At 43.8% G+C, this 26,032-nt stretch overlaps 1 protein-coding gene across 12 annotated transcripts in view; it reads left to right on the top strand.

The window, feature by feature from the left end:
* Nucleotides 1-3,067: 3,067 nt before the first annotated feature.
* Nucleotides 3,068-26,032, top strand: part of EHBP1 (EH domain binding protein 1) — a 204,954-nt gene continuing 181,989 nt past the window's right edge. For all 12 annotated transcript variants that reach the window (XM_077176005.1, XM_077176001.1, XM_077176002.1 and 9 more), the window contains exons 1-2: nucleotides 3,068-3,346; nucleotides 4,420-4,832. In XM_077176005.1, the coding sequence (XP_077032120.1) occupies nucleotides 4,729-4,832 (104 nt within the window). In that variant the 5' untranslated portion in view covers nucleotides 3,068-3,346; nucleotides 4,420-4,728. The remainder of the gene's footprint in view (nucleotides 3,347-4,419; nucleotides 4,833-26,032) is intronic.

Genomic DNA, 26,032 nt, shown 5'->3' with positions numbered 1-26,032 from the left:
ACAGCACCTCCCTATTCATCACATGGCTATTCCTCCTGCTTGCAGAAGAGATTTGACACTGTACATAAAGTGAAGCACCATTTTTTTTTTGTAATCAGAAGGACCCTTCTGGGAGTCACATGAGAGTTGTTTACTCAGCTACTGACCTTAAAGGAGAGCATTGGGTACCTTGGTGTAACCAGCTTTGCTTGTTTTCAAGCTCATAATATTGGATTAAGTAAAAATGTGACCATTTCCCCAAAGCTTGGCTCAGATCCTGAGCTGAGCATTGGTTTGAGCTGGGTCATTGTCACAAACCAGGCTTGTGGCCAGCAGGACCAGTCAAGGGATGTTTGCAGCATGGAAATGAAGTCAACACAGGGGCTCCTTGCTGACCCATCCGAGTGCTCTGACCCAAGGAGGAGCTTTGGGGCTCTGCATCCATGTTCTTGCTAATCCCTTTTTGCCATTTATTGGTTCCTCTGGGCTCTGAGCTGCCAGCAGAAGTCACAAGAGGTTTTGAGCTGGTCTGGTGCAAGACTCAGTCCAGTAACCTGAGAATGCTGTGGTGGCCTCTAGCTTCCAATCTGCAGCTGAAGATCTCGCCCTTCCTCCCACAGTAATTCCTCTCACCCTTTGAAATCTCCTAAGGCTTTTCCCAAAATCACAAGAACTGAGGATGGCTGCTCTTTAAAACTGTAAAATAGATAACTGGTAGGATAATTGCCTGTGTTATATTTCTCTCCACACAACAAAGGCAAAAGCAGCCTTATGCTGTGTACCTCCCAGCCTGGTGTAACTTGAACCCAAAAGCTATGAAGGAAATGGAAAATGTTAATAAATAATGATGTTTGAAACACAAGTCACTGAACAAACCACCAGACCTCCTGTGTTTATTCCACTGGACAGAAAAGGTCTATCTCAGTTTGAGGAAAGTAAGATTTTTGTCAAGGTATGTCTTAGGAATTAGCCTGGGTGCTGCAGGTTATTCAGGAGATAAATCAGAGAAGCTCACAGATTAACTTTTGGTAATATACTCAGAATAAAGACAACTTCTGAAATAAAATCAGCACAACTGATTACTTGATATTTCTCTGGTATGAAGAACGAAGGCTCTCCTCAGGGCCACTGGAATTTTAAATTGCCTTGCTTGATCCACTTCACAGCTGCCAGTTTTCCATCTGATATTTTCAAAGTCAGAACCAAGCATTTGTGTGCTCCATACTGCATGTTCTCAGTGTGATGTGCTCTGGAAATCCTGGCCTCATTTCCCAAATCCTAAGCAGGTGATATGCACTTAAAAAGCCCAATGATGTCTCCCTCAAGTGTGTTGGAATTACTCTGTGTGTATAGACCAGTGGCAAAACTGGGACAAGATATGTTATGACAAATGTACAAAATCTTCAAATCTTTTTGCTCAACTTCAAAAATATTCAGGGGAAAGAAAAAAGGATTTTCCAAGAAAATCTGTATGAGTAGTACAACTGTCTGCAACATTTCAGTGTAACACTTTAAAAAATGGAGAATCACTGCCTCTTCCAGGACAGCTCCAAGTGCACTCCCTCTGGCAGCTGGGGTAAGGGATGAAGAGTAATACATTATAAGCAAAGGGCTTACTTTTTCAATAGCCCAAATATTCAATAGCCCAAATATTCAACCTCTCTGAAGTAACTTAGCTCAGCTTAGGCCTGTGGCCATCCACACAGTCATTCTTTCTCTCCTTTCACTCCAGCCACTGAATGCTGGCAGCCTCTGTGATATGCCACAACAGCGAGAGGCAGCTTAGGGGAAAGGAGGAAAACACTGGGATAAGGAGCTTTCCAGACTGTGGATCAGGCTTGGACTCCATTCGGTTTGTCATGGGAAAGAAGACAGAGGACTGCAAAGCCCCAAGGCTTCAATTTTACAGCTGCTCTCAGAGCTCCACTGCATTATCTTCCTTATTTCCCTGTGCTTCCACTTGATAGCTGGCTTAGTTTCTGACTTGGATGGCTGATAGGTTTAGGATTAGCTCCCAGAGATCACGCAAGCACCCAGAGAGCACTACACTGACTCTGGAATTCACCTAGGGTAAATGGGGCTTTGGGATCCCAAACTTGAACACACGTGTAGGGGTGTGCAAAGGGCACGTGGGCAACAAGAGCAAGCCACGGGTTAATTTTAGATTATTGCTGGAACCCAGCACCGAGGGTTTGCATCTGGGTCCCCACACCTCCTTCATGGCACTGCAGTGCAGGAGAAGCGTTCTGCCAGCGTGGCCAGGGGGAATTCAGAGCCGCATCCCACGGAGACCGCCCCTCTCACAGCTCCGTTCTCCCTTGCAGACACTTTTACATCGAACTGCGCACAACATCCAGCCCCCGCCGCCTGGGTGCCGTTCCCTGAGCACGCAGGTTAAATCAGCAAAGGAACATCGTCCTGCCTGTGGTATTTAATTCCCACCAGTTTCCGAGCCGCAGCCGAGCTCCGGAGCCCCCCCAGGAGCGGGGCCTGTGCGGCAGGACTTGGGTCAAGCCTGGCGTTTGACCGCCCCCTCCCCAAGGCGGGCCCAGCGCGGGGACTGTCCCTCGCCGCAGCTCCTCCTCCCCTCCAGCCGCCTCCATCCGCGGCCGCTCGCTGCCTTCAGCCTCCCCGCGCCCGCCTCACGGGAGGCATCACTGTTCCCTTCCCGGCTCCCTGCGTCCCTGCCCCAGCCCTTCCCTTCCATTCCCTTCCCTTCCCTTCCCTTCCCGCCGCTCCCCGACCCTGGGGCGGTGGCGAGTCCCGGGGGCGGCGGCGGAGCCACGCCCCTGCCCCTCGCGCCGTGCCCCCCCCCCCCGCCCCCGCCGCTTTAGGAAGCGCCGCTGACAGACGGCGGCGCTGACCTATCGAGTAGCCCCTCCTCAGGAGAGCCCCGCCTCCTTGGGCTCTGTGACCAATCAGAGTAGGTTGGGGGCGGGAGATGAGGATCTGCGAAGCCCTCTCCTGTCACCACTTCCCTCCTCCGCTGCGCGAGATGATTGGCAGGCGAGACATCCAATGGACCGCGGAAGGCCCGCGACAGGGCCAATGATGCGGCGTGGGCGGGGCCCTGGCGCGCGGCGGGGGCGGGGGAGCGGCGGGCCGGGGCGAGGCGCCGCGCAGCGCCGGCAGGAGGGCGATGGTGGCGGCGTGAGGCGCGCTGCGACCCGCGCTGTCTGCCCGGCCGGCGCGGAGACTGGCGGGGGAGCCGTGTTCGCCATGAGGCTGCGGAAGGACGGGGACAGCCGCGGGGCGCTGCTGGCGGCGGGGCTGCTGCAGTAATGGGCAGCGGCAGCGCTGACTCTCGCCTGCCGTGTGGTGCCAGCGCGCCCGCCCGGCGGGACCGCCCGCGAGGAGCCGGCGGCAGGTGAGTGCCGCACGGGGAGCCGCCCGTTCCCTCCCGCCGCTCCCGAGGCCGCCGCTCCCCTTCTTGCTCCCCGCCGGTGGCGTTTTAATTTTTAAACGGCTCCGGCTCCGGCTCCCGGCCAAGGGCGGGGGGCGCTGCCCTGGCGGGCTGGGCGCGGAGGTGACACGGGCTGCTGAGGCGGAGCGGGGCGCTCCTCGCCCCGGGCTCCCTGGGGACCCTCTCTCCCGGGGGCCATTCCACTTCAGGTATCCTCCTCTCCAGTTCTGATGCCATCCTACCCTGACTTCTCGCCAGCTGCGGCCAGCTTGTGCTTCCCTCTATTCGTAATGAAGAGGCTTTTCCCCCGCACCCAGCGCAGATGCTGCTTTCCTTTCGAGGGAGGAGACCCACCTGGGTTTCTCCTCTTCCTTTTCACTTCCCTGATGATCATTCCTCAGTGCAGGATGGAGAGACATTTCCATTTCAATATGATGCAGCGAGGAAGATGGGGAATCCTGGGTAGCCAGGACTCGGGAAATGCCCCTTCCTCTCTCGTCCTCTTCCTCACCCTGGCACAGGCATTTGGGCAGCAACAACTCCCTTTCTGTCTTCTTGGCTGATCCTTCTCTTTGGACAGAGAGATGAAAGCGGGAGGTGCGTTAGAGGAAACAACTGTTACACCTTTTGTCATCAAGACAAAGAACTTCATCTCCCGGTGTCCCTCCCTCTGGGTGCATGTTGGCAGCACCTCAGCCACTTTGCACTGCTTCCCGGAGATGCTTCACAAGGATTCCGTGTGGCCCCGAGCTGCCCTTTTTTGTTGTTGTTGCCAGTTATGATGTTGCTGATAATAGGATATGTTGATATGTTTCCGAATCCTCTCGTGGTTTGAATTCCTGAAATTGCTGCAGTATTTTTATTTATTTATTTATTTAATTGGGGTTGTGGGGGGTGTAGATGACAACAGGAAAGGGCTGTGTTCTTGTGGTTGCTTGTAGTTCTTTGAGAGGTACGAGATCACGTGCAATTGCAGCACTTAGTGAGAAGTGTATTAACCAATGCTGTCTCTTCTCCCTGTATTATTTGTCTTCCAGTCCTGCAGTCTTCCCTTCATCTACTGTGTGAAGAATGATGATTCCATGAGAGAACTTCTTTTCCATTACCTGTCTACTGCTACTGCATGCTGCTCCTGGCCAGTGATGAGCCATTCCGCTAGACTGGGATTTACCCTGAGGAGGGGAGAGGCAGAATATGGATTGTAGACATCCCGTCAAGTTTCTCCCACACTCTTTTTACTGTGTCTGTATATAAACCTGCTAGTATCAAGCACACACGCTCTTTGAAACCAACGTTGGTGTTCACGTAGTTGCTGCTGTGTAAGAGGACTGGTGTTTCTCACCACCATGGCTTCAGTTTGGAAAAGACTGCAGCGTGTTGGGAAACATGCATCCAAGTTCCAGTTTGTGGCCTCTTACCAGGAACTGATGGTTGAGTGCACCAAAAAATGGTAAGAAGCAGCTCATGTGTAAAAAATAATGGAGTAAGTTGCTGGTGCTGAAATAGGAAATGTTGCTCACTGTGTATTGTGTGGTAGGTGCATGCTCTTGCATCCCCCTACCTTCTCTTGCCAGCCCATTGCAGAAGCAGCTGCATGAGCTGCTTGTCTTTCCCAGTGAGTGCTGGCTTTGCTGTGTGGTTACCCTGGACCTGCTGGATTTGCTCTGTACTATTGATTTTCTGGGCTGGCATTGTTTTTACCTTGCAGAGGAGGCTACATTTGTTAGCTCTCATCTGTGTCTTGGTGGGGCTTTGATTGTCAGTTTTGGGTTTTTAGTGGGGCTTTTTGTTTGGTTTTTATTGTTTTTTTAAAATGTTTCCCATGAAGTCTTTTCCAGCCGCCAATTCAGCTTGGTGATGCTGAGGGTTATCTGCTGACCCTTGAGTTGTTTGACGGGGGCATTGGAGATCAGTCCTGGACATGGTGGTCATGGGACACATGGGTTGGATGCCTGTTTTGGTTTTTGACTTCCTTACCTGAGGAGGTCATGTTTCTCTTTCTTCTTTTCCATTTTTCCTTTCTGTCTTTTTTAACAGGAAGGGGCAAGAGGCAGGTCCTTGGGAATTGCCTTAAGGTGTTTGTTTAATGAGACAGGAATTTTGTTCGATGGTGGTCCAGTTGGATGGCTTTGGAGCTGACTAGACAGCAGTTAATGGTGTGGGTCTGGCACATCATCTTTCCTGTGCAAAATGAGCTTAAATAAATCTGGTAGGCAAGACTAGAAGCATCTTTTAAGTAGTCAGGGGAAGATCTCCATTATATAAATACTTAACTGCTGTTTTATATGTTTGGAATATTGATATTACTGACATAATTCCTCACATTAGTGTGAGCATGTAGTGTCAGGGGATGAAGAAAATACTTTCCAGATCTCGTGGACTGAGATGTTCAAATTGCCTTGTAATAAACTGCAGCCTCCTTTCTAATACTTGGCCTTTCTTCTTGTTGGCAAGTTTGGCACATGCATTGGCTGCTTTCACTGGTTATGAGTAATTGCCTCTACAAATTTAAATTCTATCTCTTGGAGTAGGAAATCTCTGTCAAATATGCTGGAAGGCTGCACACTGCTCTGTCTTAAAGGAGCACTGTCAGGTTAAATGTTTTGGATTTTTTTAGCAAGTTGTCTTCATGCTTAGGATGTTTAAGAAACAGAATTTTTCTGGAAGTTGAACTTGCTTTCACAGAGTAAACTACAAATGGAAACATTGTAGAAGTTGAAAGAAGCTGTCCTGATTATCTTATGGGGTCTGCTGTCCCAAAGAGGCCAAAGAGTTTTCCACAGTAACTTTAGTTGATCAGGTTTATTTCAGCAGTTGGGTTTATTTTATGTTCTCTTTGCATTAATGAGGGTATTTTAGGTTTCATTTTCATTTTGATTCACTCGTTGCTGAGAATTTGCAGGATGCTTCAGCATTAAAGTATAAATCCTGCAGGGGAATATTTGCATTGGAATTGCAGCTAACCTTTCCTTGGTTTAAGAAAAAGTCATACACAAAAGTTCTCATGTGAAGTATGTTATTATTTTAGAAACAGGCAGCTTATTGGTTAGTCATAACTGAGAGTGCCCACCTAGCAGAATGTCTGTGTATGCAGTAGTGAGAGAGCCATTCCAAACCTCAGATATGTAACTAATTTTTTGCAAAAAGGTCGTCCTTCTGAACCTTCATTCTACATTCTTGTGTTTAAATATAGACAAGATCAGTGCTTGTGTTGGTTATTACAAAGGAACAGTATGGTGGTGAAATGTGGATGAATTCTAGGAAAAATCACAATGGGGAAAAACATAATTCATAAAGTCCTTTGACTGTAAGCTTTTTGATTCTGCTTCCTGTTATTTTGAGAACCTTAACAAAAAATGTTCTTTAAGCATGCAACCTAAAATACTGTATTTCTGCCATAAATCAAACTTCTATAGAAATGAAGGGTTAAATATATATGTATTTTGAGAGCCTTCAACTAAGTGTTTCCCTGACTTTGGAGAAGATACAGTTTCTGTGCATGCCCAAAGGATCACCGCTTCATCTGAGTCTTGCCTCTGAGTTTGGCCCATGTGAGAACAAAACACAAGAAATGAACTCCATATGCTGCTCTTGCTGAAAGCACTCAATATATATTAAGTGTCAGTGCTGTAGTCTGTAGTTTGTTTGATTGAAACGTAGTAAGCAGTAAGTTATTTTAATGTACTGGCATTTTAACAATGCAGTGTTTCTGGAGGAAAAGAATGCTCCATTCATATTTTAAAGTAAATGACAACAGAGTCATAAACACACTGGGACTGAGAAGTGTCTGTGAGCAAGGATTGTGCATGACCAAAACAGGCTGTGTTCCTTTTTGTGAACTGCTGTCTTCTGTTAGGTTTGCATTTGTCTGACTCTTCAGAAAAAGACTTGTGTGTTACAAGATTTTTGTACTGATTGTGGATGGTGTGCAAGGTTGGGTGAATTTCTGGTTGGCTTTAATACTCTGTTTCCTCTGGACTTGTATTGATTGGAGTTTTTTGTTTGGTTGGTTTTTTTTAGTTTTTTTATTTTTTTAAACTTAGTCTTTAAAATAGCTCCTGTTCTTTTTTTTTCTGGCATTCTCCTGGCACTGTGAGAAGTCGCCACTGCTGTAGTGTTGCTTCTTCACTTTTTTAAAGGATTATATTATCTCTAAACATTTGACCAGATTGGGCTGAAACCTTTCCTTGCTTTTTCTCCTGTCTATAATTTCTAATTCTTGTCCCTACCAATGCTTACAGACAGCCACTCACAAATGATTGCTTTTCTTTGGTGGTGTGTTTGGGGGAGATAGGTCATGATGGAGTGTCCAGTGTTGTCACTGTTCCTTATTTTTCAGATAATTAACAGGACTGAGTCACTTCTGTGGCATTTTGGCAGCTCCCACTGACCCAGACCTAATTATTGTGGCTGCTCAGTACCTTTGAAAAATTGAACAGTTGGTTTATTTAGAACCTTTCATTAAAAATAAATAAATAAACAGATGTAGTCTTGGTCTTTAATATGGATTAGTGACTCCTGCTACTGCAAAAACATAGTACTTTGCATTAATCATATAAGCAGTTGATTTTTTGAAGGGTGCTTGCTTGCAAGTGCTGGAGTGTGTCATCCTCCATTTACCCTTGGACTAAGCTGGGGCAGCTCAGGATTTTCCACAGAGCCTCACCAGTGAACTGCAGCCCTGGCCTGAAAGGACCACATGTGACACCAGGGAGTTAATTCAGTGCTTATCCTCAGTGCAGAGTCATTGAATAAAACCAGAAATCAGCCTCATTCATTTTGCTTGTGCTTGTACAGAACAGCTGTATTCCCTGCTCTGTGCTGTCAGGACAGAGGGTTGCTGTGTGCAGGGGCAGGAGTGTGCTGGGCATCCCTGGCAGCTGGAATGCTGTGACCTGTGCTGGGACCCCAGTGCAGTCCTGAACATTGGTGTCAGGCCCTGTTTGGGGTGCCTTTGGCTTTGCTGCCAGTTTGAAGAAGCCCCGGGCTCGTGTTGATCCTGGTTCAAGCTGCCAGCCCAGCACGAATCTCTCGTGTAACCTGGGGCTGCTCAGCTACTGGAGGCCTCTGTTCTGGCAGCTGAGTCGAGGCTTGTCTGAGATCCAGGCTCAGCAGAGGAGGAAACTTCTCCTTTGGACCACAGATCAGTTGTAGTACTTGGACCTGAACCTCTGATAGCAGTTTTATAGAGCTGCTGAAACATCTACTGCTGAACACATGAGCTCTTTAGGGTGGCTTTTTTTATTTCCTTATTGTTGTGTGGTATCTCACAAGTCAAGAACTCAGCAGAGGCTTCAAATGTAATACTGACTGGTTTCCACAGAGAATGGCTGAACTGAGAGAATTCAGGCTGCCAAGTTCCTAACTTGTCATTCCTCATTGGATGCTTTTATGAGCAAGAAAGCTGCTCACCTGAACATAGGTGCTAACTGCTTACAAAGGCTGGAAAAGAGTAAACATAGAGGCTTTTATACAGGATTTGTGTTCAGGAGTTGCTTGAGAGATAAAGAAAAATGTTATTTTTGTACAATGTTTGTAATGTCTGTCATTTCTTACATGAACTGCTTTGCTTTTAAATCCTGCTTATAAATATGGTGGGCCATGACGTTTGAAAGGGTTAAACTTTTCATATGTTCAGAAGCTTTAACTGAAGACAGGCTTCATGTCCATGAGGCAAGTTGCCTATTTTTATATCGATTAGGTATGGTCTGAAGTAGGTTCTCTCTTTTCAAATACACATATTTCTCTTTTGGAAATGAAGTAAGGCTTAATCTTTTTTTTTTTTTTTTTCCAAAAGGCTTTAGCCATCTGTTTTCCTCCTCTATTGTAGTTTCATAACTGGATGCTGCAGGAATCTTAAGATTTGGCATGCATTGTGCATGGGAGAGAAATGAGCTTTTTGAGATTGCACGGTTCACACTGATCTGCCTGCCTCATGCTTGCTGCTTTCCAGCAAACCCATCAGTGCCAAAGGCCACCAGAAGAACTGGGCTTAACTGGTTGCTTTAGAATCCTTGTTTGCCTGCATGGGGTCAGGCTGTCACATTGCTCACGTAATTTTCTTGCTTTGCACGGTTGTTAGAGGGGATTTCCTGAGTCCCTAAGTGCATTTGACTATAAAGGGTGATCATATTGAATCTCTTTGGATTAGTTTTGCTGTGCACTGTGCTGTTGTGTTGTGGGCTTGCTCTGCAGAGTTTTTGATCAGACTGGGGTGTTGGTGATACAGGTGTACTGTAGTATATATAACTTGGGCAAGGAAAGCACCATGCAATTTCTCCTGTGTTTTATCTTCTGTTCTTCTCAATGAAATTGTACTCTGTCCTTATACTTTTTATTGAGTTCTTATTCCACACTAAATAATCTCCATTTACAAATACACTTCAACATTTTCTTTGCCATTCATTTCTGGTTTTGACTGAGGATTTTTTGAAGGCTTAAACTGTGTGTCAAACATACTCTTTCCAAATAATCACCACCAGCTGCCTTACAGCTGTCTTCTCCCTTTCTTGCTGCAGTCAACTGTCCACACACAAAGGTGATTCTCCTCTCTCATTTTGGGTCTCTCTTCTTTGTATCAAAAAGAAAATCCTTCATTGCAGAAACCCAGGTTTGCTCTTATGGACTCCACCTGACTTCTGTCAGGAGGTTGTCTATGAATCCCAATTCCTTAATGCCAGCTGCTTTCCTTCCCTACTTTGCCAGGCTCCCCTCCTAAACCTTTTTACAGCCTCAGGTCTGTTCCATGGACCACAAATCAGGGATTTCTCATCAGAGTTGCTGGCTGCATATTGGCAGCAAAAAAATTTTGGTAGGAAAGGTATGAGTGTTTGTGAAGTCTTTCTTGCTGATGACTTTTTAGGTTGTCAGTGCTGCACATTTATACCCATTTTCTGTTTGCAGCAATGTTTTAAGAGTGCTTGTGTCTCTGTGACCGGTTTCTAAAAGAATGCATTGATAGCTGCAGGCACAAATTTAGGATCTGTAGGGTCGAAAGATTTGGCATAAATACTTGCTCTGAATTTTGTTTTTCTCTGAAAGACACATTTCTTTTCAGCAATTCCTTGTTTCCTGTCCTATCAGTAACAAAAATAATTAGCAAGAGCAGAAAAAGTTCGATTATCCAATTGTAGACATATTTCATTTTAATGGTCAGAGTGGTGAAGATGTCTCCTTGAATGAATAAAATGCACTAACTTGTGTTCTAACATAGCTTTACCTTCTGAGAGAGAAACTGTGTGTTTGCATAACTTCCTCACGGAGCTTTTGGAACAAATAAAACCTTGCTCTGTTCCTGCAGGCTCTGTGGTGCACACATGCAATAAAGAACGTGTGCTGTTCATTTGAACCCAGTGAGTTACTTGAACTTCAGTAAAGATTTCAATTTGTTTTTTAGGGTTGGATCCATGTGAATATTCTTCTCAGCTCTTTGTGCTATGAGGTGAAATAAAATGAAATATTATGACATTGTGTAGGCCTCATATGAGCTGAGTCTGCCATCTCTTAGACTGCTCAGGCTGTATAGTGCCAGTCTGTTGCTTCAATTAGTTTTTAATTGGTTGGAGAGAGCTGAAGTCCCTTTCACAGTTCAGTGTGAATAAGGAGAGAAGGAGGAGGAGGAGGAGGCTGGTAAGGTTGACTAAATCTGGGGAAACTACTCTTATAAAACAAACCCTTCAGCTACGGTAGTAAAAGCATTCTGCTTGGGTGGTTTTCTGAGAATATGGGGGTGGGTGTGTGTGTGTGTTTATTTACTTCTAAAAGCTTTCCCAGTTTACTCTGAGGAGAGTGTGTGAAGTGTGTGTTTGTTTCCCTTGCCCCTCTCTCTCCTTTCACTCCTTGGGGTAGAAGCTGGCCTTTGCAGGCTGTTTGCTACCTTGTGGGACACTCCTTGAGCTACTCTCTGCACAAAGTCTGTCTTGTGTGTCCTGGAGTGGACTCTGAAACACAGGAACTGTGCAGATGAACTTTTGTTCCTATTAAGATATGCGCAGAGCAGTAGGGTAAATAAAGCTGTCCTTGTTTTCTTCCTCTTGTCTCTATTTGAAAAATGTCTTTCTGCAGCGTACAGTTTCTGTAAGTGCACCAGAGCCTCTCATCTGGAAGCTGTGTGTTTTGGCACTTGAGGTATAGGGTAGCTGTGGCTGTTGGCACCTGGAGAGGCATTGCAGGGATTTGGGAACTGTGGGTAAAGCACGAGCTAAAATTAGCAGAACCATAACTAACATTGCTTGTCCAAGGCTCTGACTCATGAGGTTTTCTGGATTCAGAAGTGGAGCGGGATGTCACTGTCCCTAAGCAGCAGTCGTGTTCTGCCCTGCGGCAGAGGCAGGGTGACAGTGAGCCTGTGAGGTGTGTTAGTATTAAGTGCCATCAACTTCAGTTCCCATTTGTGAGGTGAGTGTGAACTACAGCAGCTGAGGAGCAGGCACACCTCCCTTATGCTGCCCTGATGCAATGGGGAGGAAAATCTGCCAGAGCGGTGAGATGAGCCACAGCTGCAGGCAAGAGCATCTTAGGAGTGCTTCAGCTAAATCACCCAGATCCTGAGTCAGTGCCCTGTGCTGTCACTGTAGGGCTTCAAAGTGCACAAGCTTTTGAGATGAATCAGAAGTGCGTGCCCTTCTGAACTACAGTTTCTAGCTGCCTGCAAACCTGTAAAGATGAGCAGTGCAGAAATAATTCTCGTTTGCCTGTTGAGGCTCTCTTTGTAGTGGAGAGTCATTATTGGGGGCTCTTTTTGTTTCTAATTTATTATTTAAGGAGACTTTCTTGAGGATTACTCCGAAGCTGTGGCCAGGCTCTGCAGCTGCTTAACTGTCTGCAGCTGCTGAGCTGCAGTTTCTGTGGCTCTGTGTATTTATTTTAGCACAAACTGGTTTGGGGTTTTATTTCATGTGCACGCTCCTGCAGTGTTTTGTGGGCTTTGTTTTGGGTGAGCTGCTGTATCAGCTTAACAGCACACAAGCAGCTCTAACCTTTCATTTCTAATGGATCTGTTTTGAAAAATGACTTTGGTGCTGACCAAACATCACAAAGGCAAAATAATTTCTAGTTCCAGGAACAACTGAATTAGAGCAATCCAGGGTATTTTAAGACTCTCCTACCACATCAGTTTTGGCTCCTGTATTACTGCTGCTTGTTTCCTGTGTGCCACCTCCACAAGCACCTGTAATGAGCAGCCACCCTTCATGTTCAGTGGCTTCTTTTTTCACCAAAGAAATGCTGTGAGCTGCCTTGGTGCTGTAGGACAGGTCAGAGCTGTCTGGGGCTGCAGGATGGGTGGCACTGGCTGCTGTGGTGGGAGATGTGGCTTCTGATGGGTGCAGCTCTGCTGGGAGTGTAAATTCAGCTGCTCCTGTTGGGACAAGCCCCATCACCTTTCACCTAGGCTGGGCAGACAAAAGACATTCCCTAAGCCAGCTCTTCCATTAGGTATGTTGCTGTCTGATGCCCTAGGATGATAGCTGTCCTGACCTTTCTTTAGAGCTAAGGCTGATGCAGTGATGCCTCTGCTTCTACATCCGGTGCCATAAACTAACTTTCCCCTCCCAGTTGTGCTTGGGAAGAGTATTTGCATTGCCAGTACTGTTAATACCAAGAGCTGTATTGAAAGAAGTAACTGGAGAATCTGGATCATTGAATCCAGTTGGCAGCACATTGTACTCTGCCACTCAGCGAGTACTGTGAATTTCCTTGACTTTGTGTCTGCTCATTGAGTAAACTCTGAATCCCTTTGTTTATGTCAGTACACAGGAAAAGATTTAAAAGAACAAAAAAGAGCTGTCAAAAGTTCTCTTTTGCAGCAAAGATCTAACTCAGATCTGTAAATTTCCAAACCAACCTGTTGCTGATTTGTCTTTGGTTTATTAGCAGAGGATTTAACTTTGACAGTTCCTGGTGACACCTGATGTGGTTACAGCTCTGGTCATGCTGACAGGTGGGCAAATCTACTTGGCTGTGTTTTTTAGCTGTACCTGTCTTTTAAGAGTTGTGTCTCTTTGTCTCTTAGAAAACTGATTGAGTGGTTTGTCATTTCCTGTAGGTAACTTGAGCAATAGTTGCATAAAGCTGTGAAAAATTTCAAGAGAACAAGATTTTTAAACTTTTTCTCTTCAAGAGCAGATCTTAACTGGGTAGAGAAGTTAAGGTGGGGATGTTTCTGAAAGCTGACACATGACAAAGAAGTGTCACCTGTGCATAATAAGTACATATAATCTATAGTATAAATACATAGTTCAAGATGTGGTGTGTATGGATAGAGTGCTTGGAGTAAGTGTCTCTTGAGTGAGTGAATTCCCCTGCATTCCTTCATCTTTGACACGTAAGAAAATTTTAAAAATGAGTAAGGCCTGACCTATTTTTTACCACTTCCTCTCATACCACAAAAATTGGAAGAATTTATAACAGCATTACTTGGTTTTGAGGTATATTTAGGATGGCTTTTACTGTTCACACTTTTGAAAGATACTTTTTTAAAAATACAATGGGGTTTTCACACCCCTTCCCCCCTTTTTTGGGATTTGTGCATGTGGAAAAGGGAATCATGGGTTGTAAGCTCTGCTTTTTTTTGTTTGTTGGTGGTTTTTTTTTGCCTTTACTGCTAAAATGGTTTACTTTCTTCCCTGTAGATGGCTACTCTGAGCTCCAGTGTCCACATATCTGTTCAAGATACTGGGATAGACAGTCTTAAAGCAATAAAAGAATAATTTCCTTTTCCACAGATTCTTTTTTTCCCCTATACTAAATGGGATTTGATTTTTAAAAAATTTTTAGCTGAAGGCTCACCAAGAGTAATCTTAACACCCTAAATTCTCGTAGCCACTGATGTAATCAAGGGATGTTTTGCTGGAGGATTGAGAGTGTGTGGTCACCCATAGTGCTAGAATTATAAATGTGTGCTGCTTGAGACATGGTGCTTTCTTTAGTCTGTGACTGCCCTGTCTGCTGGGGGATGGAGGGGGAAAGGCAATTTTTCCTTTCTGCCTCCACATATCTTCCCCTCTTTTCTGGGAGGAAAAGCTGAAAGCCTGCAGCTGCTGCCAGGAGAGCAGCAGGGTCCTACAGAGCACTGGGTGTGAGGGGCTGCCCCTGACACATCCCCTGCCACCTGTGGGGCTGTGGCAGCCCCTGTGCCCCACAGCTCCACACCAGCACTGCTGCCAGCCTTGCAGAGAGCCAGGACACCTGTTTTCTCCATACAACACTGTTGTGGTTGATGGGTCCATGCTGTCAGTGGCTATGACAAGTTTTCTGCTGTGTTGTTGGTTTTGAACCTTGGGCCTTTCCCTTATTTTTAGCTTTGCTTCATAGAGGGAAAGTTTTTTTGTGATGTAAAACACGCCTGAGATTTCTGTCTGGCCAGCAAATTCAGCCTTGGATTGGAAAGTCTCAGCAGGCAATTCCAACTAAGGTTTGCAGGGGTGGAAACCTCCAGCTATTATTTCCAAGGGTTGTGTGACAAAGGGCCTCTGGACAGAAGAGAGGAGTTTTGGTCAGACCCTATGGCTGCAGGTAAAAACCCATACCTTCACCTTTTATTAGACACTGGAGAATCTGCAAGGGCAAAAGCTGCTGGCTGCCCAGCCTCTTTCCCTGTGCCTGGAGCTGGGGTTTGTGTCAGCCTGTGCTTCCATGTGGCCATTTGTGCAGTGTATTTTTGGAGCAGGGAGCTGCTAGATACATTTCTGTGTTTCTCTGCTCCCCATCTGTTCCTGGAGCTACCTCCTGCTCTAGCTGCCTCGGGAGAAGCTGTGTTGCAAGGGAAAGTGGCAGTAAAGCCAGGCATTACCTGCATTTTCAGTGTGAGGGTTATCCAGCCCTGGTGCTGGGTGCTCCTCTGACCCATCAGCAGTCACTTCAGTAGTGCTGGTAGTGGCTAATGTTGTAGTACAGTGGCAGGTGACAGTCCCTTGTCTCCTTTCCTGTTGCCCTACTGGAAACAGGAATATGGACATTTTTGCCCATAGATTCAGTCTTGTTATCTGGAGTGGACCCTAATAAAGCATTTACAGTACACAAAGCCTGCTTCCTCCTGGGGGGAAAAATGCTGACTTCAGTAAATAAATTTATTTCAGACAAACTTGTTCTTAGGGAACTAGATCATGTGCTGTAGGGGGAAGAATAATACTACTGCTTTTAGCAACAGCTGTTAAAAGGAGGATGCTTACTTGACTTGCAGTTAATGGTAAAGTCAATGAACTGTAATTTTAAAAAAGAAAATAATCTTGAGTTATTCTTGACTATAGGAAGACTGAAATTTATCCTGATTTGTTTGTGTTCACATCATTGTGAGAACTGTCAGTACCTCTTATGGTTGACCCCATTAGGATCTAGAGAAGCAGAAACCTGCTGCCTTGTTAACCTCACAGAATGAGTGTTCTGCCCTCATCTTCCTCCTGTGCTGTGCCATAGATGGGCTTAGAGAAGCCTTGGTAGGTCTTCTGTGGGATCAGTTTCTTCTTTGCTGCCTTAAGAAGCCTTTTAAAATGGTCAGCCTTGCAGCTTTTTCATGGAATATTCACCTCTCTTGTTTCAGCATTGCTTGGAGATGGGCAGGATGGGCTGTGAGGTGGTGTGAGCTGGTGGGGAAGCAGCACGGAGTGAGGAGCAGAACGTGAGGCTTTCCTCCCTGTTTGAATGTCTTCTGGTCTGTGTGTACAGGGTAAACAAGGCAGATCCTCATGGGTTTGGAGGTACGAAAACAGAGACTTAAATATGAGCAACCACTGTGTGAAATAAAAATAATTATTTCAGGGAACAGCCACGGAGCCTTCTTGTGTTTCTGCCAATATCATCTCTGATTAGCTTGGGGTTTATTGGGGGATCTTAACTCCTTATACTGAACATCCCTTCCAGCAAAGAAATTAAGGTGGGGAGTTGTTTCTGAAAGCTGACACATGACAAAGAAGTGTCACCTGTGCATAATAAGCACAAATATATAGTGTAAGATGTGGTGTGTATGTATAAAATCAATGTATGTAATGGAACCATCTTAAGGGGATGGAAAGCCCGGATGCTGATGGTGAATAGCAAAAGGACTGGCTCTTGCTAGTAAGGTTAAGGTCTTGCTTGTCCACCCTTGGTTATTCTGGGAGATTTCCAGGTGTGCTGAGGTGCACATGGGCTGAGCAGGGCCAGGAATCTTGGCCAGGAATCTTTCCTTACAACCTCAAGCCTTCTTGCTGGTAAATTAATAAGTAACTTTGAAATAGTGAAGCTTTTAATGTTACTGAAATACTCAAAATTGTAGCAGGCCCCCAGGCCTTTGTTCTTCCATTGAATACAATCCCCATAATCAGCTGTAATCAGATTTTTGTGTTTTATTCAGGCAGATGTTTGCTGACCCAGACCATGGGAAATTCTTAGGGCAAAGTGTGCCCTCTTTAAAATGGGAACTCACTGTGTCACGTTGAGCTTTCAGACCTGATTTTGCTGAACAAGCAGTGTGCACATGTGTGCTTGGACCTTGTCTGTAGGCAGCAGCTCCACTGTTTTACTGTGCCTGAGCAATCATACATGTCCCACAACCCCCATCTTTCCCTTTGGCTTTGCCAAGCAGATATGAGTGCTTCACTTTCAGAATTCATGATAATCACAGTTCTTTCAGAAACGGTTTTAAAAGGGAGGTTCCATCTTTTCTTGGTGAATGCTAATCATGATTTCACCTCTTTTTGAATGAGTGTGATAGTAACAATCATACAGTGAACAAAGAAGTCTAAAGTGTTCTGGGAATTCTTTTCTGTGCTGAATAAAAACAAACTGCTTTATTTAAATATTTCTACCTTTAAGGCACAGGTAGAGAAAGTCTGGATATTGATACGATATTAAAAAATTCTGAGTATTCTTTTTAGAACATTTTCTAAGACACATAGCTTTGCAAATAAAACTGCAGTATGTGTCAAGCCTTTCCCCATGCAGTTTTACTCAGTTCAAATTGATGTTTCAATATCTTCAAGCTGATGTATCCTTTTGTTGTCATCACATTGTATTTTCTTCACTGTATCTGTGTAAATGGTTTTCCATACTGGTGCCATGTTCGGGTTTCCAGGTGGCTGATGTGAAAAGGGGAGGAATAATGCAGCATACACAATATACACATGTGCTGTGGAGTTTAATTTTTTTCCTATCCCAATGCAAGTTCCCAGTCACAGCAGAGAAATTGCAATAGTGTTCTCTGTCTCTCTTCAGACATAGCCAGAAGCAGCAGAATGATTTTTGAGAATACTGAAACTAGAAGAGCTTGCAAAGCTATAAAGGCTTACAGTTGCTAAAAGTGGTAGTAAAAGTTATTCTTGTTCCTTATGTAAATAGTTCTGTGTCAGTTTAGCACCTTCCTTTGTTCAGAGCAGACTTGATACATTTTGTACATTTTTTTTCTATTTAGGTATTTTTTGATTGGAGGGTGGAATAAAGTCTTTGCTTCTCCTTCTCCTGCAGTGTGGTCTAATTGTAGAAACAAAACTCAGAAAATCCTGGTTCTGCACTAGGCTTCCTTTCAACTTGCCTTGTAACTGTGCAGAAAAGGCATCTTTTCTACCACTCCCTAATTTGTGTGCACAAATCATCTTTCATCAACTTTTCTACATTTTATATCCATGGTTGCTTATAAGCAGGATTTATATCTCCTGTTAAAGGCCAGATGGTAGCAGCTCTCTGTTCAGTGGTAATGGTGTAAAACTACAACATGACACTTAGCTATGTGGAAATAAAGTGTTAATGATTCCTCTGCACAAAAATTCTGCAGCCACACAGCTCCATTACTAATCCAGCCTTACAAGACTGCTTTGTGATAGAGAAAAATTATCCCTGTTTTATGTCTCTGAGACAGAAATTGTACAGAAGGTGCAAGAAACACTCTCTGTACTGATAGGAATTGTATGAGTGCAGATTTATGATAGCAAGGTGCTACATAACAAAGAAAAAACCGCAAGTTATGCTTTACAAACTTAAAAGAGTGGCCCCTCCCTTTTAGTTTTTTCAATATGAATCATGTTAATCATGAGCTTATTTACAAGTCTGTTTGGTCAGAGTGGAAACTCTTGTAGATCAGTACTGAGGTAGAGGAGGACCAGTGAAGCAGAGTACGTGAGAAAAATAGGGCAGATAACTCTGGAGGGGGATGACCAGTGATCATTGATCTACAGTTCCTGGTTTTTGGAAGGGTTTTTATTTTTGTTGTGGGGAAAGTTTTTTGTTTGTTTTCTATTTGCTTTTAAAATTGCACATTCAAGGAGTGATGTGTAATTAAGAGTATGTGTACACACTGTCTGGATTAGAATTGCTGATCTTTTTTTTTCTCCTCTCTACATTGCTGTAGAATTTATTCTGTAATTTATTTTCTGCTTGGAGTTTGCATTATAGCTTTTTCTTTCATATCACATCCATAAAATTGATCCCAAAATATAATGCTTGTGGAAGAGAGAATGAGAATATTGTGGGGGTAGGGGAAAGAGACATTTTATTTCCTACCCTTAAGAAAATGCCAAGAAATCTGTGCAGTGTGTTTGTTGCTACTATTTTACTTGTTTGTTGCTCCAGCATATCTGCCCTGTGACTTATTGTAGGAAGAGATAGGGTAGCACATGAGACATTTGGAATATCTATGAGGCTAAACTGCCAGAATGGCTCTGAGTTTGGTCAGAGACAGACTGTATTTTTGCCTCTTGACTCTCTCTCTCTTGAAGCAAACCCTCATCACCATTCAGAATCACCAGTCTGCTTTGTGGCTGGTTCTTGAAGACCAGGATTGTACAGAAATCAGATACTTCAAAGGCAGAAGAAAAGCATAGGTACTTGCTGTATGTCTGGTGCTGTTAATAATGTGATGAAGCTGGCCTTGTGTCATTTTTATTTTCCTGGTTTTTTTCTCTTTGACTGAACTCCTTTTTCTTTGCATTGTTAGATTTCTTTGCATTGTGTCAGCATCATGAAATGATGTGTGCAAAAGGCAACGTCTGGCTCTGGTTTACACTTGGACTACATTTTCTCCAGAACACTTATTTCCATTGGCTTTGAAGTTTGAGGGTTTCAGTGACCCAAAACATCTTTGCCCATTAGCTGGATTGAAGTGAGTGAGTAAATTCACACCTCATTTGGTGCTGTATTGCTTGTCTGGCTGCAGAACAAACAAACACAAACCCTGTTTATGTCAAAACTGACCACAGCTGACCAGCCAGAGCAAGGAGAATAAACCTGCTGACCTTGCTGCAGTGGTGGAAGGGGCTGAAGGCTTTGGCCTGCCAGGTGTCCTGTCTGCCTCTGTCCGGGGTCCAGCTGAAGCTGCAGTGCTGAACAGAGCAGTTTCACTTCCTCACATGGACAGCTTTGGGGAAGGAAAGTGGCTGAGAAGCTCTTGGTGCTGCACGGGTAGGGAGTGAAGAGCTCGCTGTGCCAGTGCCCATCTGTCACAGCTGGGGGGACAAGGTTGAGTTAACAGATCGAGCTGAGATAAATGCTCTGTGTAAGGTCTTGTCTGTGCTCAGAAAGTGGAAGAGTTAAGGAGAGCTGCTTAAAGCATGAAGTGCATAAATAAAACCTTGCTAAATACACTCAATTCAAGAGATTTGCTCATCACTGTGGTAGCCTTAATTTTCCTGAGTGCTGCTCCACGGGCCTGCCCATTCTCTTGGAAGCTCTTGTGGTGCTGCAGTGGGGGTGAGCAAGTCTGTGCTGTGCTGGCCCTCCCAAGCCCAGCCTTCCATCTGAATGCTCCAGAAGGAAATATGTAAAAATTTTGCAGGCTTCAACTTTTGAGCCTTGTTTGTTTAAAAAATGAAAAGTGCATTTTGTATAAAATACGCTGAAATATGTGGAAAATCTTATTTTGCAGAATCCGAGGAGTTTGTGTGCCCACGCATCTCTACTGTCCATGTTGATGATTCTGCACATAGCTGTTTTTCTCCCCCAGTGCTTGGTGTGAACTCTGCACAGCTAAAATTGATTCTCATTCCCTTGATGGTTAGTTTGCAGAGTGGATTTTATTCATTTGGCTTCTTTGACCTTAACGAGACAAATGTATTAAAATTCCTATTTGAAACGGAATAATTTACAGCAGCTTATCATAATTTCTTTTACTGTAATACCCTTCTAAAAGCTTGAAATTAAAATTTTTCCTCCTGTTTATCCTCAGTACTAGATTCTGTAGCCCTTAATCTAGTAGGAGGTGTGTGCCTTTCACTGTAAGAACAGTGTTCCTCACTTGGCACAACAAGGTGTTGCAGTAGGTTTGAGAGGCATTCTTTTAATTTCAGTGGATGGCTCTCATCCCTTTGCCAGATTAACAGTATATTTTCCTCCAGAAACCAGTCTAGCTTCCCTTTTTATTCACCTTTCTGCTTCCAAGGAGAACTGCTTTACACACCAGACACATTTGTATTTATAGATAAAAAATTTTTGAATTAGACTAAAATTGAAATCTAAGGTGAGACAAAACACTTAATCTTTTAAGCTGTATGTACTCTGTCTCTTGATCCCTTTGCCTCATTTAATGGTCCAAGACTGGAATCCAGCCTGCAAGACATCAAATCCACATAATGAAAAATCTGGCCAGCACCCAGGCGTCTTCTGTGGCTGAAGATGTTGCTTTACAACTACCCCATGGCACAGCCCTTCAGCTGTGTAAAGAAGCCAGCAGACTAAAACACAACCAGGCATTTCACAATAGCATGGAAAAGGTACAGGTTCTGTCTGTTTTAAGCTGAGATGGAAAACCAACCATGACAGCACAGACAGAAGAGAGAAGGCAACACAGGAACCAAGGTAGTGGCTGGCTTTTGTCTCAGTCTCCAGTTAAAAATTTGAAGGAGTTGATATTTGTGTCCATGTGTCTTCATTGGGAATGTAAGTAAGGATAGGATGGTGTTAATTTTTAGCAGCTCAGATCTCAACAATTCTGGGTATATAAAGGACCTTGAGGAGTGTCCTCCTTGTGGTTGTTAGTAACCAGAGTGGGTACAGTTTGGTGTACTGAAAAAAATACAAGGGACCACTACTCAGTTCCTTCTGTAGGGATGCTGGGACAAAGGGCTGCCAGGCTCTGTTGGGAGCGCCTGACTTGAGTGAAAGCTAGTTGTAACAGAAAAATATTTTATAGGAAGATTATTTTAAAAAATACCAACAGAAAAACCTATCTGGCTGAAAGGTACTATTTCTTTGTGGGTTTTCAGCATCAGCATGAATTCAGCTATAATGTAGGTACTGTAGGTTTGTTTTTTTAACTGAAAGTCATGTTTAAAGCAGTCAGCATAAATATACTGTTACTTCCCAGTTTAGCTGATCTTGAAATGAATAGTTAAAATCTAGTTCAAATTGCTACTAGGCATCTTACAAGCAGCAGCTATTGGCAAAATCTGTCTAGGTCCTTAATTGTTGCTGTTCTTAGGGAGTTTTTGAATCTTGGAACAGCAATGTTTCATCAATTGTAGTTGCAAACTGTGAAGTTTGTATTTCAAAAACTTTACAGTTTTTAAAAGCTGTAAGTTTTTTTTGTTTGCTTGTTTTACATTTCAAAATAGAAATAGAGGTCTTTCAGTTAGGTTGAGGGTATTTTTTGGTGTGTTTTTTTTTTTTTTCCTCATTTTTGGTTTTGGTTTATTTTTTGCTATATCAAGCCCTTAATGTTGGCAGGAGATTTTGCTTTGTCTGAAGTATCCATGAGTTAACATACCTTTTTTATTAGCCAATACTTGCTGCTGGATATAAGCCATGGGTGTTATTTGAGGGCATTAATTAAAAGGCTTGGTCAGTTTCAACTTCCTAAAAATGATACAAATTTTTAGACTTTGGGTGCACAAAGAACTGTTGAGCTGTAAATGGGAATAATCTGTGTTGTTTTTGAGATTGACTTCTGTAATCAGAAGTGGCAGCTTTTGTTTCAGGAAGCAGCTTGGAAGCAGTGTAACAACTTAAACAGATTGAGCTAGAAGAGGAAGAATCATTCTAATTTTGCAGTCTTTGGAACAGTTATTTAGCTGCAAATACTGATTGAATAATTTTACTTCTTATGTCCACATCTCCATCTTAAAACAGCTCTTGAAAGGTCACCAATATGGAATGGGGCGTCTCATGGGAAATGATCATGGCAATTTTCATTTCCCTGGAAACCACATACAAAAATTTTGTAAATCTAGTAAATTTTTCATCAACGTGCAGGAAAATCATAGCTTTGATGTTGACAACATCTACATATAGCTTAGTGCTGCTAAATTTGCCACGTTGGCTCATTCTCAATTTTTACATTTTGACAGTCTCACTAAGCTTGGAGAAGATGAGGTCAGTTGAGGCTCTGGGTTTTTTTTTGTTTTGCTTGCTGTGTAAATGTGTGACTTTGGTTGGGGCCCATGTTTCAGTGTGAGGTTCTTGTGTTTCTCTGTGGTGTTTTGAGGCTGTGCCTGCTTCAGAGATTTGCAGTAGCCAGTGCATTATTGCAGTTGATGAAATGTTCTGGTTTTGTGCCCCTGGAGGGGGGCAGAAAGGTGTGTTGTTTTCAGGAGTGTTCCTTCTAGGAACTGAGTGCTTTGCTGAAAGCAGGTGATTCTGTCCTGCTTGTTCGTACAGGGGATGCCAGAATCAGGGCAGAGAAAGCAGTTCAGGATCCCATCCTTCCTCCCCCAAAAGCGGGTCCATACTGTTTGATGCCATCTCTCTTGTAGTTGTGGCTGAGAGCACCTGGCAATATTTGCAAAGTCTGATCTCCTGGGCAGTGACAGGGACAAGGAGCTAGCACAGCATGCCATGGTTTCACTAGGCACTCTCCACCCCCCTCCTTTTTTTTTTTTTCCTCCTTGTGATACTAATTTGCAAAAGCAAAAGGAGGCTGCTGACAGATGAGGAAGCTTTAATTGGGGAGCTCACTCTGCATGAGCCAGGAGTGCCTATGTCTCAAAATAAATATGGGTTAATTTAGGGCTCAGTAGAGTGATCATTTGCAAGACTAAATATGAGTTTGTATCACACCAGCCCTTCCACACTGCTCCTGTGGCATGGACACAGCTTACCAGGAATCTGTCCCTCAGTTTACTGAATGCTTGTGTTAGGCTACAATCTTCTGTGGGGTTCTATGTCACACCAGAGTTTGTGCTGTCTTTGCATATTCAAGCATTTATCCAAGCTTTTCAATCTTGCAAGTATCAGAGGCAGACTGCTGTGTGTCATTTGGGTTTTTGTAGGTATCAGCCTTTTTTTTTTTTTTTTTTCTGGCTTGTATAACCATCTCAGTTCCATAATCTGGGCACCTGAGATGGTGGTAGGAATTTTCTCTTCCAGACAAATTCTATTAACTGGTACCATTCCACCCATGCTGCTCACTTCAGAAGCTTTTAGTAGGTTCACAATTTCTGTGCATCTTCAAATGGTAGAAGTTGCTTTGTGTAATCTAAAACATACTCTTAAGAAATAAAAGCAAACAAAACCCTGGTGCTGTTGGTTTGGAAGGGAGCTTTAAAAGACACATGGTGCCAGATTCTTCTGCTCTTGCTTTTGCAGAACTGTAATCTTCTTTGGGATGTGTCCATGGATAGCAAGCAGAAGAGGAGGATGGAGGCATTAATGCACTGTAGCTTCTGAAACTTGCTTTGTCTGAGTCCTAATGTGGATATTGGAATTTCTGTGGAACACGAGTATAAACCTTTGTTCATATATCTGTGTGTAAATGTCAAGCTTGCCCAGGCAGTAAGAGCAGCAGAGATCATCCTCTTTAATTGCTCATGGTAGGCTATGCAGAATTTCTTAAATATTTTAGACAAATTGGAGAAGGAAGTGTCTGTTGTGAATAGCTGATGTTCCTGAAACTGTGGTTTTGGTGCAAGATACAATTTTTTGTTCTGCGGGAATGACAGGAAAATAATTTCTAATCTCTGGTTTTTGCAGACTGCAAACCAGTAAAGCCTTCTCTTTGAATGCTATTTGACACAGAAATAAATTATGCAAAAGGGAATAGGGTCAGATTAAAATTGACAATGGTGTGCCAAAAAGTCTCTTGCATATTTTTAGTACAAAAAGTATGGTTTATGTGGGCATTTTTGATGGGCTGAAACTATGTTTCAGGCAGCATTTGTCAGTCAAAGAGTTTCATTGTAGTTATTTTTTTATTAATACTTCTTATCATGAGAACGCACCTAGCAGTTATACTTTAGTGCTTCAAAATAAGAAGGGATAACACTCAATTGGGCATCCTCAGTAATGCACATACATTATTGTATAGAAATTATTTTTGGTCTGTAGGTAGAGGTATGAGTAGGACTAAAAGGGAGGGTTAATGCTGCTGCTCAGTGTCTGTCTTGACATTTTCTGGATGCTGTATAGTCAGTGAGGACAGGAGATGGAATTGGAATTCAAAATTCCTTGCCCAGTTTGCTAGAACTGTTTCTGGATTCCTGTCACTGATCTGTTTTACTGTCCTATGGCACAGTGAACCTGGAGAGGGGCAGTGGTGACCAGCGGGATGTGGAGGTGCTGGGGGGCTGCATTTGGGTTCCAGAGCAGGGTCATGGTTGGGCCCTTCACCTTCTCAGGCCAGCGTTGAAATGCACTGTTGTGCCCGAGGTGAAATAGTGGGGTTTTTTTTCCCTGGCTGTTTTGTGTTTATTCACGTGGCAGTTGTCAGGCCCAGCTCTGCAGGGAAGGGGATCAGCACAGTGAGTTCACAGCAGGTCAGGCCCTGGCGGGCTCTGCAGGCAGGTTTGTGGAGTTCCTGCTCTGCTCTGCCCAGGAGGAGCAACCTACTAACTTGAAACACAGAGCTTTTTTTTTTTTTTAGTTTTAAAAAAACATTGTTTTTTTTTCTGTTAAAACGTAGACCAAGTATTCTGGCAAAAGAACATAAAAAGGAAAATCAAGCATCTGAAAAAGATCTGGCTCATGGCAGCTCCTTCCTGTGAACTTTCCACTGTAAAGCAACACTTTCCATTCAAGGTTTGTCTGAATGGCCCTGTCAGCCCGTGCTCCTCCCTGCCAGGCAGCCTGAACAGAACTGACTGGTTGGTATCACCATCAAGCTTTCCTGAAGCAGCTCCTGGTTATTTAGGCATCATTAAGTATGGAGTGCTGGGTGGTGTTTGTGAGCTCTGGTGTGGACGGCTGTGTGGGGTAAATGTGTGGATTGAGCACTGCTGGAGTAGATGTCTGTCTAAGGGGAGTGTCTGTGATTGTGCCAGAGTGAGATAAGGAACCTGCATGGCCCTTATCCTGCAGTACTGAACCCCTCCTGCTGACAGCCGGGCTAAATTGGACCAGGCAAAGAAAGCTTCCACGTGGAGAGCAGCTGGATGGGACCTAAAACTCAGGGACTAGTCAAGGCATCTTTGTGTTACTGCCAAAAGGATGTAAAGAACCCAATTTCTGAAGACGAGGGTCAGTTTGTGTATTCTGCAATGTAAAATTCTGTTGCTAAAAGCTTTAAGACAAGACTTTGCTAGATAGTTCTGCAGAGGGGTTTTTTGCTGCAATAACTCTTTGAAAAATGAAATAAAATCTGCCCTTGTCACTTTTTTTCTGAATAATAGATGAACTTGGGTTTTGTTTAATTCAGCTCATCCTGCAAACTTCATTTGTGTTTGGTTTGAGAAAATCAAGTAATCTAGCAGTACATACTGCACATTCCACTCTCAGCCTTGCAAATAGACACTGTGCAGATTCAATAGGTCTGACTGC

The sequence above is a fragment of the Agelaius phoeniceus genome, chromosome 3 (assembly GCF_051311805.1).
Source record: "Agelaius phoeniceus isolate bAgePho1 chromosome 3, bAgePho1.hap1, whole genome shotgun sequence".
NCBI lineage: Eukaryota > Metazoa > Chordata > Aves > Passeriformes > Icteridae > Agelaius > Agelaius phoeniceus.
The sequence above is the reverse complement of the archived record's forward strand: the minus strand, read 5'-3'. Positions and strand labels throughout refer to the sequence as shown.